Source organism: Camelus bactrianus, chromosome 30 (genome assembly GCF_048773025.1).
Source record: "Camelus bactrianus isolate YW-2024 breed Bactrian camel chromosome 30, ASM4877302v1, whole genome shotgun sequence".
Lineage (NCBI taxonomy): Eukaryota > Metazoa > Chordata > Mammalia > Artiodactyla > Camelidae > Camelus > Camelus bactrianus.
The window spans coordinates 16,385,002-16,401,288 of NC_133568.1; the positions used below are offsets into that span (position 1 = coordinate 16,385,002).

Genomic DNA, 16,287 nt, shown 5'->3' on the forward strand with positions numbered 1-16,287 from the left:
ATTCCAAACAGGCATTAGAACCTCTTATTTGATGACTGCCTTTGTGGAAATCCTGCAGCAGTTTGCGTGTGAATGTGTCTCTGGCGTATGATCATAAAAAAAAAAAAATGACCAGATTGCACCTGGAATAACAGAGAATGACAGTCTGTGTTGAATCTACAGAACTACAAATAGAATGATTTATTATTTCTTATATTTTAACATAAAATTAATTATCAAGAATTTAAAAACAAAAAAGTTCTTACAATATTGATCTCTTCTCACCTTGAGTGTAACATTTATCTTTCTGTGAGCACTGACTTTGGGCTCTGACTTTTTCATATGTAAAACAGGAAGTATGAGTCATATTTCTCATTAAATTTTAAACTTTCCAAAGATCGAGAAATGGTATTTTTTGTTCTGTTTTAACTCAGACCTTGAGTGTGAAGGTTTGCGGTGCTGTTAAGAGTGCCCTTAGGCTGACTGGCTGTTTGCTTTGTAGTTTAAGTTCTTAGTGAAACCAGTTCTAAACTCTGACTCCTGAATAATCAGAAATTTTAAATCCGTGGTTTATAGTGTCATGGCAGGCAGCCTTAATCTATAGCACTATATCTATATATTAATCTCAATTGACTGTTAAATGAAAATGTTTACCATAAAATTGTTATCATAAAATTACAAAATTTTTTTTCGTCCATAGTATTTCCTTTTGAAAAAACCCTCCCCTTTAAAAGAACAAACCTGCCTTTTATTGTTTTTTTTTAATTTGTTTGTTTATTTTGGGTGGGAGGGGTAATTAGGTTTATTTATTTATTCTTTTAATGGAGGTACTGGGGGTTGAACCCAGGACCTTGTGCATGCTAGGCATGCACTCTACCTCTGAGCTATACTCTCCCTCTCTTGTTTTATAGAAATGGTTAGTGAGTCTCTATTATTTCCAAGCTATACAAACAACTAAGTACGTGTTATATAATGTTTCTTTGTTAAATAATATTTCATTCTTTTTTAAAGCAGAAGCAAATTTAGGGGAGCATGCACTTACCATATGATGCACAATTTTAATTTTAACATGTCAAGTGATCTGACAACTAGAAGTCTCATATCTGAACAGATATTTTTATTAAAAATATAGACTAGTGTAGAGGAATACCAGATTGTCTATACTAGAAAAAAGCTGATAAACTTTATGATTTCAAAGACAAGTAATAGAAAGTCTGGAAGGATGTATGCCAAATGCTTCATGGTGGTTCTTCTGAGGCATGGGATTTGATTAGTAAGAGTAGTTGGTAGGGTTTCCAGTTTTATTATGGGTACTTCAAAAAAAAAAGTGGTGGGATTTTTTTTTTAATTGAACTGTAGTTGATTTGCAATGTTGTTTTAGTTTCTGGCGTACAGCATAGTGATTCAATTATATATATTCTTTTTCATTGTAGGTAAAAAGTGGTGGAATTAGAGATAATTTTTAGTTTCCTTTATTGTGTTATTCTCTTTTTAAAAAAAAAACCCTCCAAAATAAACATGCTTCTGTTTACTAATGCAAAGCTCATATATATAATCTAGTAAGTATTTAGAAATGTGTCAAAACTGCCCTATTTACATGCTTATTCCTAAAAGGGAAATACAATATTAAATGGAAGGCTTTTGCTTGAATTTTACATGCTTTTGCTCAAACATGAATAAAATTAGTGTGTATAAGTGTGCATTAAGTATGCTTTTAATAGTATCTGTTGTAAGGCATAGAATGTTGAAATAACATTCTATGTGTGTCTTAAAATAAGACACGCTTCTGTGGGTTACATACATGATAGCAATTATAAGCAGATTACTAACAAAACGCATTCTGAGTTATAAACAAAAAGCTTCAAAGGATCCATGTTTGCTTGGGAAGAATATGAATTAAAACATCAAAGCAGTTGTTGCCCCTTAAGGACTGTATTTATTTGGATAGCTCGTCAGAGTTGGACAGTGCAACAGGTGGGCTGGTGTTACTGATTGTCACCTTGCGTTACCAAAACATTTTTTCATTGACAAATATTAATTGCTTATTAAGTGCTAAAGAGCTTGATGGTCCAAATATTGAATTTTATAATGAATTGGCCTTTTAGTTTGGCTTATCATTAGGCAGTATGATTGCATTGAAGATGCCAAGGTTCAAGCCAGCCTATCTCCCACTCTAGGAATATCAGATAGATTCTCCTGTAGAGTTTAATCTCAGCCGGAGGATATTTAATTCATTTTCTTTACACATAAATGAATTCTCTTGGACCAAACTATAAGGAATGCTTGTTTAAATATGCATTGTATGACTCTAGCTAGTAGTAAATTATCCACTGTATCTTACATTGATTCTAGTTTATGAATCTAGAGAATCGTTGAAATTTCTATCAGAACAAAACTGGTGACTGTGATCATTAATATGAGTCTTTATAAATCACTAACTTGGTTAAAATATTTCTCTTTTCACTTTTGAAAAGGATCTGTATATCAAAGTGAGCAACCAGATATGTGTGTGTGTAAGTGTATACACACACGTATGAAGACATCCAAGTTCCATTTTAACTCCTTTTCGTGATCTTTTAATAGTATATCTTTTTTGTCTTTTTAATAGTTATATTCAGAGAAGTCTTAACTATATTATATAAGGATCTTTCTAAAATATCAAAATTTGTGGATAACTGATGAAATGTAAGCAAAGTTAAAATGAGAGAAATTAGATCTTCTGTTTTGTCCGTGGATCAGTATTGGTCATTTAGAATTAGAAGTTCAGTTCTAACTCAAATACATGCGTTTGATGCTAGTAGTTTGGATTTTTACTAGATTATTTCCTGATCTGAGTTAAATAATTACTACTCGATAAAGGGTTATTATTTAAAAGATAGAATATTATCAAGCTTTAAAGTAATTTTGTTAGATATTAACTGCAGTGACCCATCACAAAATTCTCTACCTGAGAAGTGACTTGTACACTGGGGACAACTTTGAAATCTTTTACTTAAAAAGATTAGCTAAAAACAGATCTCAAGCCTTCAGTTTGTGAACTAGACCAGCCCTTTCTTTTCTGCCCACCCGTTACACTGGTAGCGTCCTCTGTCGTTCCAACCACGTCCTTTTGGTCTTCTTGCTCTCCCTGCTCCTCATGGGTTATCTCGACCCCTTACACGCAGTCAATTAATGGATATTCATGGCGAGACTGCTGTGCACCAGAAACAGTGCTGAGTGCAGGATCTGCGCCTTCAGCATCTGTGTGCTAGTAACTCCCAGATCTGTCTCTCCTTCCATAAGTCTTTTCCTGAGCTCCAGATTTTTCTTTCTGATTTCCTGACATATTTCTAACTACCTACGTAGGTCTTCCACCTTAATATCTACATGTCCCAAACGAAGCTCGTCATTTCCCCCATGACTTCCCACCGACAGCCCCCACCCGCCACCTGCCTCCCTCACAAAAAGCACTTCTTTTCTCTTGTGCTTCCCTGTCCAGGAAACAGCATCACCACTTGCCCAGTTTGACCTCTCCTTTCCTGCCCATATCCAGTTCCTCATTTAGCTCCTAATTTATCTACTATATGTGCCTCCCAACTGTTCTTTTTTTCTAAGTTCTCTTCTCTCTCTGCTGGAATTTTCCTAAAACTGACCTGATCTGCCAGTCTCCATTTAAAAACTTAAAAGAAAGAAAAAAAAAAAAGACTCCCTATGGGGTTTGGGACTATGAACGAAGTTCCAATGTCTTAGCACAACAAAAAGGCAGTTGATAGACTGACCACAGCTCCCTTTTGACCTCATTCCCAAACCCGTCCATCCCTGTCTCCCTTCGTTCCATTCCGGGCACCCCCAGTGGCAGAGGGACCCAGGAGTGCTTGCTGTCTCCTGGACTCCTCACCCCCAACCACACTGTCACATGCCTGCCTGCCTCATCTGTCTGCTGGGATCTAGGCCTTCCACGTCTTGTCCTTCAGGCCAACTCCTCCTTTAAAGCTCGACTGGAATATCACCTTCTCTCTGCACCTTGTTCTGACATCTCCTACCCTGGACAGAAATTGCGGCTTGTCCATCTGTGTTTCCATGGCACCTTACACACATTTCTGTTATGCCATTTATTACATGACACACTAGTGGCTCACTGTCCACCTCTCTCCTCGCCACTAGGTTCACTGGCAGGGAAATTGCCTCACTTTTCTACTGATACCTAACACGGGGCCTGGAACATAATAAGCTCTCAATAAACATTTTAAAGTACATTTCTCCTAAAAATATTGAATCCCACGAGGTAGGGAAGATGGGTATTATCCTTATTTTACAAATAAGCAAAGTGTGTCTCAGAAAAGTTTACCTTTCATAAAATCAGCGAGGGCAAATTTTAAACCACTAGATAAATGTGGGGTAGTCTCAGAATAAGTCTGGACTGACAGGTAACATCAGTGTTACTTCACCGTAGTATTGCTGCGGAATATTTTCAAATGCAACTACTGTCTGAAAAAAAATTCTGTATATATTATTGTATTGTTTTATTACTATTTTAACATTGAAAATATTGACTATTACAGCAACTATAGGAGCTTGATTTTATATTTTTCTAATTTGGACTTTCTTGACTTGACAAAAAAAATAGACCTTGCAATGTAGGTCAGTATTAATTAGGTCATGTTCCAGACTAATTTGATTTTCTGTATTAATAAGTTGAAGAAGCATAATAAAACCACACATCAAAGTATAAAATTCCTGAATCTGTATTGTCTATTAGTGTATATACTCTATCATTCTCCAGAATAAATACAAGCCAAAAGATACAGTGATGTACTGGTTAATACATGTATGAGTTTTAGAAATTTATGTAATGCTTTTGTTTTCTTTAACCCTTTCAAATCATCTCTCTTTTTGGAATGGTAAAAGCATTAAATCCTTTTGAAATGTGAATTTGAAAAATATAAATTCCATATTCATGCAATCTGCATAAGACAAGTTTGTGTCACCAGACTCTATACTGGGGGGAAGAGAGGGGAGAAGGCACATGTGTGAAGGCCCTGTCCTGCTGCTCTAGCCAAAAACCATCTGCTAAGTCACCCTTAAACCGTCAGAACCCCCGAAAGTGCTGAGGTCTGTCTTGGTGGGCGTTTCCTTAGGAAAGTGATTGCTCCCCTCCATCGGTTAATGTGGACGCGTGTCTGCTGAAGGCTGCTGTGTAAGGGCTGCGATGTTTTGAGAGGGTTCAGAGATAAGGCAGTCCATGTCCTAAGGAGCTCCAAGTGGAAGCAACTGGGATTTGCTTTTGTGGCACAGTATTACCTTTAACAATATTTTCTCCTGTCTTCTTTGAAAAATTATATAACCATTTTATATTAGTCCAATTTCTCAGGAATCCTTTGAATATTTAACAACAGAATTTTCATAATCTGAGAACATAGAAGCAAAACTTTGTTCCCTTTAAGACTTCTAGCGTATGTTTGAATAGCTTTATAATACAAATATGATTAAAAATATTTAGCTTTGGGTCTGGGATCTATACAAAACACTTGCATATTCTTAAAAGCTATAGAAAGTTATACTTTAATAAATGTTTTGTAATTATTTCATACCAGCAATGTGAATAGTTGATAACGTCAATCAATAAACTTAATAAAACTTAATAAAAAGGACAGTGAATAAATTAATAGTTGATAATTTATTCACTGTCCTTTTTATTTAAAACTGAAGCATATTTATCTAAATCATATTAGCATTCAGTGTTTGAGTATCCATGAATAATCTTTAAATATGACTCTGTTTTAAAATGTTGAATTATATGAAAAATGTTAGGTTGGAATTATGTCTTTAGATTATTTTTCTTCTGTTATCATTATTGAGCTTAAGAGTTTCACACACAATACAAACATACTGCTGCCATTTAATTAGCCAAAAATTGGTGGTAATCATGTTACAGAATAATTGGAAGTTTGTGACGTTTGGGATTTTTAGCAAACGTAATTTTCAAAGTATGATCCTATACAACTGATCATTTCAGCATGCAGATAAAGGACGTATCAGTTATTATCATTTAATTGGGTATATTATAGTTACTTCATCCTGAAAATGTTTGGTCTGCTAAAGCAGAAGAGGGGCGCGCGTGTGTGTGTGCGTGTGTGTGTGTGTGTGTGTGTGTGTGCGTGTGTGTACAGGTGCACGCATGTGGTCAGCTCCTGATTATCTGTAGCAAGAAAATGAGGAAGAAGGACCTAGACATAAATAGGTGAGATTTACGGAAAATGTATTCTTTCAACCTGAAAACATTCCTCCATTAAATAAAGGGAATAAGCTCCTAAAACCAGTACACTTTTTTAAAGAGAGATTGCTCATATGATGGCTACAACATTTTAAGACTGGAAACCAACTATGGACCTAAGTGATTATTCTCTTATTTATTCACTTGTAGATCTTCCTTTTTAAATTCAGTTTTGGTCATTTATTATTGACATTAGTGAAAACATGAGCCTCAATATCATAAAAATCTGAAATTCTCACTAACACCTGTATTCCAATAGTGACACAGTCTTGAGCATTTCTGTTGATTGTTACTATCCCTGGGTAAGTGTATTATGCACATGCATGTTGGTTATAATCCTCCCCAGAAGAAATTTTCAAAAACTATTACTCCTGGCTTAAGGATTACCAATATGTAGATATCAAAAACTCCTTTAATTCTTCAGTGTCAGTCAGTTTATCCCCAAATGACATTTAAGTAACTTTCAGTAACTAGAAATGTGCAGCTGTTTTTAGGGAAAAAAGTCTGTTGACTTGAGGCATTGTATCTTATAAGAAGACTTAAGATAGCAGACTTTATTATACGTATCCTGAAATCTATTTTCCATTAAGATGTTAAGATGATACCAAATCTACTTGTCTTTTGCCCTGAACGTATATTCTTCTCAGTTAGATAGTGATAGAAAATAACTCAATTCATTGAATAGTTCTGTTGAATACTCCTTGGATCGGAAAATGCCACAATGGGTTGACTCTATAATATAGAGTTGGCATAATGTGAATAAAAAGCATTTCCTTGACTCTCCATCAAGAAAAGAAATTATGGAGATAAACAACCCATTTTCAGCCCTCAGATCTCTGTTCAAAATCATTGTCAGTCCGCCAAAGGGCAGCATCTCAGCCTGTGTGCTTACACTATAGGAGGTGGTCCAGCCAGTCAGAGAAGCTGGGCTCCCTTTGGTGCTAGAGACCTTTAGGAGTGCATTTACCGTCTACTCCCATTTTGATCAGTACTTTTAGTTTCTATATTTTGTGTCCCAAGAGAGAAAGAGCTGGGCCCCTAATTTTATGATGGTTCTTTCCTCAAGAAGTGCTTGTTTATGGTGCCTGTGGGTAGATGTTGCCTCTGTGGGGGCACAGACGAGCTTCTGGGAGGGGGAAAACCTTCAGGCACCCAGGGCTGGGAAGAAAGACTGCTGATGAGAAGGATGGGGCCACCACCCTCCTCTGGCCTCGGTGTCTGGAGGAGCCAGCCAGGCCATCCACCTCCTTCCCAGCCAGTTACGAGGATGGAGCAGCTTCTGACCTTTAAAGCTCTGTTTAAGGTCAAGGAAGAGTCTTCCTTCCTCTCCCACGGTTGTAGCGGGCTCGGAGTGAATAAATGCCCCTGGGAGACTGGGCATCCTCAGAGCCAGGCAGGGCCAACTGTCATTCCACCATCCTCACAGATGGACCAGGACAGTACCAGGGTGTGAAGGGAGATTGGACCATCCCAGAGCGGCCTTCCCTGTGTGTGGAAGCCACCTCCAGACCACCTGGGCTTAGGAGTTCTGTAAGTGCCCCTGTATTGAGGACAACGGGGCACAGCTCACTATAGCTTTAACCTTCCAGCCTGCAGCGCCCAGCCCCCCATCACCATGACCTGGCCCCAGATCCTTGTTACTTGGCGTGGGAAAGTCATTTTGGAGTGTTGGTGTAGAACCTACATAGTGCCAGCTCTATAAACTCAAGTGTGTGGGAATGAAGACTGGCAGTTTATAGTTTTCACAGTTCATAGTTTTATTTTACCTGATATTCTGTGAGGCAACAGATTCTGGAGCCAGATTGCCTAGCTTCTAATTCAATCAAGTTACTCCACCTTCCTGGGCCTCCGTTTCCTCATCTGTAAAGTAAATGGGATTCTTATGTCATAGAGTTGCTATGTTAGGATTAAGAAGTTTATGTTAAAGTGCTTACAGGAGTACCTGGCATGCAAGATGTGCTGCAAAATTTCTTCTTCTTACCCTTCTCAGATTCCCTAGAGTGCCCAGCAGCGGAATGCACACTTCTATACCTTTAGCATGTAGTTGTAAAATTTGAATGATGACAAAGCTGCTTTGTAGTCAACCTTTGATGGAGCTAACTTTTTATTTTAAGTTAAAGTACAGAGTTTTTTGATTCACTTTTATCAGTGACCACAGTGTGAGACAGAAACTATGCACTTGTAAGCGCCCAAGCGATGTGAGAAGTGTTGAGAACTGGCGAACCGGAGAAGTAGACGGAAAAAACAGACTACAATCAATGGGCAAGCGTTAAATGGGAGTACATTTTTAACTGAAAATAAGCAGCCAGGATGCAGAATTACTGCCAATAACTTCTTCTGCAAGTGTATTAGCAGAGGATTGAGAGCGGGGACTGGCAGTCTGTGTTTTTGTCAGTGGAGGCCTCTCAGGCATTTCATCACAGCCAAGGCCGTCCCCTGGACCCAGGTGTGCACACCCCGGTCTCCTAGAGATGGCACACTGGGGAGCCTCTGAGTGTCTGCCATCTCCGTGCCGACATCTTTACCAGCCGTTACAGCCACGGGTGCGGTTTTCTGATAAAATAAGCATAGTGCTGGCTCCTGCACGGCGTTATGAGAAACTGTGATAACATCCAGTTGCCTATTCCAGTCCTCAGTCCGGTTTGGAACCCCAACTTTCGAGACGTGGTTGATTAAGGTGCCCTTTAAGATACCATCCAACTCTAAGACGCCATGATTTGAAAGCTTGGAGCGAGTTTAAGGAAAAGCCACAGAAATGATTTTAAAAGTCAGAAAGTGAGACCTGAAAGGAAAGGTTATAATCACCGAAAAAAATTGTTTTAAATCTCGAAAATAAAAAACAAGGGAAAAAGGCGCAAGCTGCTCTAACAGCCTTCAGTTCTGTAAAAGGTTATCCTGCTAGGGCTGATGACCGGCTCTGCTCCATCTCTGCTGAGGCTGGAACGAGAGGAAGTAGACGTACACTGCAGCATTTTAGATATAGATTTGAGAAAAGGAAAAATTTCCTGACAGCACACATTGTTAAACACAGAAAAGGTCCTCGCAGGAGGTTCTGGAATCTTCTCTAGAGATATTTGAAAACAGAATGGATTTTCATCTGACCTGCTTTAAGGCAGCCCTGTCCACATACAGAAAAGAATAGGTGACCTTTCAGTGTTCTTGGCAACGTCACGTGGCCTTCAGATCCCACACACAGAAAGCCTGCAGACGGCTTAGTTCATAGCGGGAATTAGGTTTTACTTGAGCCTTCTAATCAGCCATAGATGAGATCTTATTTTTTTTTATGTGTTATCATCTGCCTAAATTATTTGTTTCCTTGAGCAAGCGAACCTTAAATATATAAAGCAATTTTCACAAATTGGTTGCTTCAGAGAAAAGAAAGAGGGAGTTTTTGGTTTTTTTTTTTTTTTCTTGAACGTAATTAATTCTTAACTTTTCAGCTCTTTTGAAATGGCTCTATTCTGATGCGTCTCTCCCTTGCCTAACAAACAGAGCTGTCAGTCAGAGTGATGTCTTTGTCTTCTCTCCGCCATGAGCAGTTACCCCCCTGCCAGCCAGCCATGAAATCCCTGGCCAGTAGTGGGATGTCAGGAGGGCATGCAAATCAGACCCTGGACCCCCTTCCTTATCCGCCCTTTTCTGACTTTGGCTGCAGTCAGTGAGAGATGGTAGGTGCTGCAGGGACAGAGGAGAGCGCGTCCTGGACCGCATGTAGCATTGTTTGTTATCGCTGAGGGACCAGCACTAGGAAGATGTAGGGGTTTGGGGGTCTTTGCTGTTACCTATCCTTTTATTTCCGGGGCTCATCCTCACTTCCCTGAATATGTGGACTGTCTCCAACCTGTTTTCCTGCCTTTGTACACAGGTGGACACTTCATTCAGGCTCTCGCTGAACTCAAGGCATCTGCCATGTTTCCACCTCTTGAAAGCGTGTCTGTTTTGTTAGCTGTTCTGGGGAGCATGCCTCGACCGAAAGCATGATTGTACTTTTGGATAAAAGTTCAGAGACCATGTGCAGCCAGCTGGGGACATGTTTCAGCTCAGCAGGCCTTTCAAGCACCCCTCAAATTGAAACTGCCTATCTTAATCCCAACCCAGCCCTGCTGCTCCCCAAAAAAGCCTGTGACCAAGGCAGCCGCCCTCCCTCTCGGGCCCCGCTGACCCTGGGGCTCTGAAGGGTCAGTGGCAGAGTCTTGCTGTTTTTCAGTTTAATAAATGTTACACAAAATACACGGGTCAGTGCTCTCTACATCTTTCCCTTGTGGTGGTATTGATGATAGCAAAATGTTACCGACTTTTGGAAATCTTTTCTTCTCAATTTATGTTCAAAGCAGGAAACTTTTTTTGGCTGGGTTTTTTCCCTCCCCTTTGAAAAAAGTGATGAGACCTGCAAATTAATTTAGAAGGTTCTCTTTGATCATGTCCAGTCTCTAAAGTATGTGCAGTAGAATCCTTTGTTTTGGTTTCAGTTCTCAAATGTGTCGTTTGGAAGCTGAATAGCAAGGAGTCCAGGTAGAGACAGACGTTTTAAAGTGAGTATCCTGGACGGGCTCTACCAATGCTGAGCAAGTCATTTTAGAAATCCGTGTCTCTCCTTCTCTGTACAGCAGGGTTAATTATATTTCTTTGCAGAGCAGGTTGAAAGTGCGTGTTAAAAACTGTTGGGCAAACGCAAGCATCACTCATTAATCCTGCCCCTCGGCTCCTTTTCTTTCATAAGAAAAAGAGGGAGAATGTTTGACAATTCAATTCTCTGTCTCCTGCTACGGATAATTGCTTGATTTCTTTCATTGTTCATAGCACTGCTTGAATTAGATTAATTTCTTTCTATTCCATTTCTGTCTCTTCAAGGCAGCAATTTCTTTGACTAAACATACAGCAAGACCTCTGATACTCATCCGCATGTAAAAAGTAGACCAAACCTCCTTTTATTTCGAAACCCGTTGTTTTGGAAAATGTTCCTTCTAGTTCAGCGTTTAAGATCCCAAACCGTGGGTTCGCCCCATCACAAAGCACTTACGAGTCCATGTGATCCCTGCACAGCTGCACCTCTAATGCCAGCCTAGAGGTTAAAGTCAGTTCAGGTGGTGCCTGCGCAGATCTTAGAGAAGTTCAGAGATTCTGAACAAAAGACAATGGCAACATTTCCATTACACTGAGGGCTGAAGCACCTCTTAGGCCGAGCTTGTAATGAACTCACCAGATGTACCAACCATTCAAAACAGTGAGCTTCCCTGAGCTGCCGTGAGTGGTACTTGCTTTTTTATAAGACAACAGGTCTCTCAGCTGACACTGCAGTCAGTGCTGTGGTTTTCCTCTGTGTCGCTTTAAAAGACAGCCTGTGGGGCACCTCGGAGTCTGGCACCGTGTGTGTGTGTGTGTGTGTGTGTGTGTGTGTGTCCCGCACGCGCTGGTCTAAAGTGTAGTCCCCCTTTGTTCAAAACAGACTTTAAAGAAACTAACACATTAAGCCCAGTATCTAACCTTGACAACAGCAACAATAAAGGAAAACAGGACAGTGATTAGTGAGATGAGGAGGAAATATTTATTACTAGACACAAAGAATGAGCATAAATGTAGCTCTCAGTTTCCTGGCAGGAAAGCAAACACGTGTGTGATTATGTAATTATTGTTGCATGATAGAAAAAAAAAGCAACAAAATTTATCTGGAAAGATAAACATTTTCCTGACAGAAAATTCCAAGATGAACTTAACTCACAGGCTCTTCTAGAGACACTAGACAACATGATGATGAAAATCTTCAACTGGCACAGAAGTATTCAAGTGGATGTTTCAAATACTGACCTTCCATAAAGGATGAAGACATAATATGAAATATTTCATGAAGACTTTTCTGAAGGAGCCTGTGTGTCTGGTGTTCTGCCTTTACAACCAGGCCAACTTAGCCAGCATCACAGAGAAGTATGTTAAGAAGGCCACTGGGTTGGTACATCCTTTGGACCTGCTGGTTTACGGCCAACTCACTGCTGCATTGTTATTGTCTAAAGCACATTCTGGTTGCTGATTAAAGAGGGAAGCTAATCTGAAGGAGGCAGGCTTAATATTCTGTTTAGAGATTTAAGGGCCCAAACTCCAAGAGAAGGGATGGATCCAGCCACCACTGCGTGGAGTTGGGCTCTGGGTTGAGGGGGAGGCTTGCAAGAAAGGCAAGCTTTTAGAGGAGCTTTTAGTCTGCTCACGCTTTCAGATGCATCCTCGGACCCCAGAGCATGGAAGAAACTATTTCAAATCAAATATTTTTAATGGACGGGCTACATTAAATGCCATGAGGGACCAGACAGGAAGTGAGGGAGCCAGACAGTGGGTGTAAGGTACACAGGCCCACTCGAGTCAGGGCTGGGACTGGGTGACACAGAGAGCAAGTGCCCCAGCCCAAGGGGACACCTCCGCTCAGCTGGCCCATGTGGCCACGTGTAAACAGAGGCCCGGGACTGCCAGAGCGTCCAGTTTTTCAGGGGAGGCTAGAAATCTTAATTTTAAATGATGTTTGATGAATTAGACTATGGGCTTAGAAAATATTTTTTTAAAACATTTTGCAGGCCAAACCCTATATATCTGTAATCTGGTTTCATATATGACTAGGGCGTTTTAAAAATTGTTTTTCATTTAATGGCATAGTTGAATAATTGATTTATATGATTGTTTACATTTGTCTGGTCATTTTTTTCAGCTTTCTTGAGACAATTGACAGATAACATTGTGTAAGTTTAAAGTATATGATGTGATGATTTGATACACTTATATATTGCAAAATGATTACCCCCATAGTGTTAGCTAGCACCTCCATCCCATCATATAACTACCATTCCTTTCTTGTGGTGAGAACATTTAAGATCTACTCTCTTAGCAACATTCAAGTATATACAGCTGGTCATCTTTAAATAAGGAGGAGGAACACAAATATTAATAGTATTTACTGAATTCTTATTATGTGCCATGCAGAGGGCTATATGTGTACAAACTCATTTAATCTTCACAGAGCTCTTTGAGGCAGGAATTATCAACATCATCATCATCACTGCTGCTTTACAGACACAGGTGTTCTGAGATTGAGGAACGTAAAGAACTTGCCTAGGTCCCACAGCAAGCAGTGGAAGTCAAGCAGGCAGTCTGGCTCAGAGCAGTGTTCTCTGCCAGCCCAGAGCCCAGTGCTATACCTGGATAACATTTTTTTCTGTGAGTGTTGAAAACAAGCATTATTTTGGATCCCACAGTGTCTTGTCTAATGACAGGAAAGAATAAAACCCAAAAAGCGCTGAGGAACACGCTTGTACCCCCACCCCTCTCCCCGCTCTCCCTCCCTCATTGTCATCGCTCAGATGTGAGTTACGAGAAGAGTCTCACGGAAATTTACAGTATGTGTGGGGCTGAATCACGATGGGCTTGATGCTCCCACTGACTCAAAGCTTCACAATTCGTCATCAAAAAATAGCAGATGGTGTTGTCTTAGCTTAAGGGAACACGTTTCCCCATTCCTTCCTAGACCAAGGGAGGAGACCGACCTGCAGCTGTGAGCAGGCTGACTTTGGTTCGTGTCTTTAATAGATGAGTGTACAGACATTAATACAATATTATGCTAATTTGCTTAGTATCCCAGTATTTTCGGTAACCATTAATATCATTAAACTTGAGTGTAATTTTTTATCAGTAAAGATCTTTTATCAAAGACTGAGTCTGAAATACAACTTCCTTTTTTTTTAATTCATGGTTAAATCAATGATGGCCATTTGGCAGAGGCTCAAAATTATCCCTGTTAACTTGTTTTTAATAGCATTTGATTTATATGTGTGCTCAAACCTCCAGCACATGCATGTATGTATGTGTAGTAACTGCAGTCATATGCACTTAGACACAGTGTTATTGGTGGGAAATGAAGCATAAAACATGAAAAATGTGTAATTATTAAGAGGTTGAAATTACAGTTTTTAACTCCTTCCAGAACAGGGATGTTATATGATATAGCTTTGATTATTTTTCATTTTGAGTGAGCTAAGTTCCCGAACAAATTTGGTTTTTTACCTTCCTAAGTAATTGTCAAATGTCACCCCTCTAATGGACGTGAATTAACATACTGGTTTGCCCATTCATATATGCTTTTCCTTTGGACTCATGCTGTCCTCCCAGCTAGGAGACAGGTAGACTCCTCAGAACAAGATCAAAGCCCCTGGAGATAGCAGTGGGAGGACTTTAGTTGCTTTTCCTCTTTTTCTAACCTAAATGTATAAATAAAGTGAAAAAAAAAAACAGTTGTTAATATCCACATGACTTGTTCAACATGGAATGTATTCACATGTGCACGTGTAATAGTTCTGTGGAACGCATGCAATGAGTGACTCTGAATTTTATTTTAGACCATCCACGGACACAAGGGACCAATCACTGCAGTGGCCTTTGCCCCGGATGGACGATATCTTGCCACCTACTCAAACACTGACAGCCACATTTCTTTCTGGCAGGTGAGTGCAGATGCTCCAGGGTCTTGACGTGTGTTGCATGATTGTATTGCATGATCTGCTTTTCCTCAGAGAGGCTCCCTGTTGAGCCCACCCACCAACCCTCCCTCCTGCTCTGTCTCCCTTCTTTCAACAAATACTGCTATTTATTGCTTGTGGATGCTGTGCCAGCGGCCAGCACACAGTCTACTGAGAATGCAATTAGAAAGCTAGAAAGAGGGGGTTCTGCTCTCACACAGCTGCCAGACTGAGGGAGACACAAGTAAATAAGCACTTACAATACAGGGGGTACCTGGGAGTGGGGTTGCAGGACGGCTTCACACGGGCAGCAACACCTGCACTGAGGCATGGTGATGCCAAGGATGGGCCAGGCATTAGGGGTAGGGAGGAGTGGGTGACTGGGGCAAGATAAGCAACAGCCTGGTGTGTGTGAGGGCCTGGCCTCAAAGGACTTGGTGGGGGACGGATGAGCACTGTACAGGCTGTTAATTTATACAAGGCGTTCAGACAGTGCCAGCAGGGCATAGGGGAAAAGGCAGCCTCATAGTAACGTGATGTCCCATTTATATTATCTCATTTTTGTTCGCATTCTGAATTTCCCACGTAATGCTCTTCATTCCCAAGCCATCAAAATGCTCAAAACTCTGAACATCATTGACTGGCAGTACCTGAGAATGCCTATGTTCAATTGTGATTAAAATGAGTATTCATTTGAGCAATGGATCTTTATAGTAGAACTTGTTTCATCCTCAGTGATTAATCTCCATCCCATCTTCTTTTTAATTACCTTTCTCCTGATAATTACAAAAAAATTAAACATTACCAACCCCCCCAAGAAAAAACAAAAGTTTAATTTAAAATTTTGTTGTTACCTTTACCTTCCTAGAATGCAGGTATGTTTTATGAGATTCAGTTTATTGCTTTGAAAGTTAAAAAAAAAAAGTTTCAACAAGACTTCAGCACAACTTGACAATGGTTTTTAAAAAGTCAACAGCTAATAAAATGCAAAACAGATACAATGAATTGCTTAATTAGCAACATGCTATTAAAGCATGACAACTTCGAAATCTGTCACAGGCTCTTCCTACTCGTCCTCTAATTTAGTTTTGATTTGAATTAAAGAGGATCCAGAAAGCAGCGTTGGATCTACCGCCTCTCTCCCCAAATGTGCTTTGCTGATTTATTTAGATACTGTATTGTTTAGGTCTAATGACATATGGTCATACTTTTTTTATTATTCCAGTAAATGTACTGTAATATATTTTGAAAACTTAATGAAGTCTTATTAATACAGAGCCTTACAAAAGCTATCAGCTATTAAAATCTTTGCTGAGAAATGAGTGTTAATGAGAAATACTGGTTGGATAATTACTCAAGTGAGAACGGTAAAAGGTTTGTGTGCAGTATCACTTCCACTGAGAATAGCATTAAAACACTTCCTGTTTTGATGAATTACATCTGTATGTGTCTCTCTCTATGTGTTCAGGAAATAATCTTCTCAGAACTCGTTTTGTGAAGCATTATTTTTAAAGGGAAGGGAAACGCCAAAGTTGCCTTTTAGTTAGTTTACATATTCAGCTG

At 39.7% G+C, this 16,287-nt stretch overlaps 1 protein-coding gene across 5 annotated transcripts in view; it reads left to right on the top strand.

Moving 5' to 3' along the window:
- The window catches only part of WDR7 (WD repeat domain 7), a 276,960-nt gene that overhangs the window by 254,821 nt on the left and 5,852 nt on the right, over window positions 1-16,287 (top strand). For all 5 annotated transcript variants that reach the window (XM_010961322.3, XM_010961325.3, XM_010961324.3 and 2 more), the window contains one exon: window positions 14,605-14,709. In XM_010961322.3, the coding sequence (XP_010959624.1) occupies window positions 14,605-14,709 (105 nt within the window). The remainder of the gene's footprint in view (window positions 1-14,604; window positions 14,710-16,287) is intronic.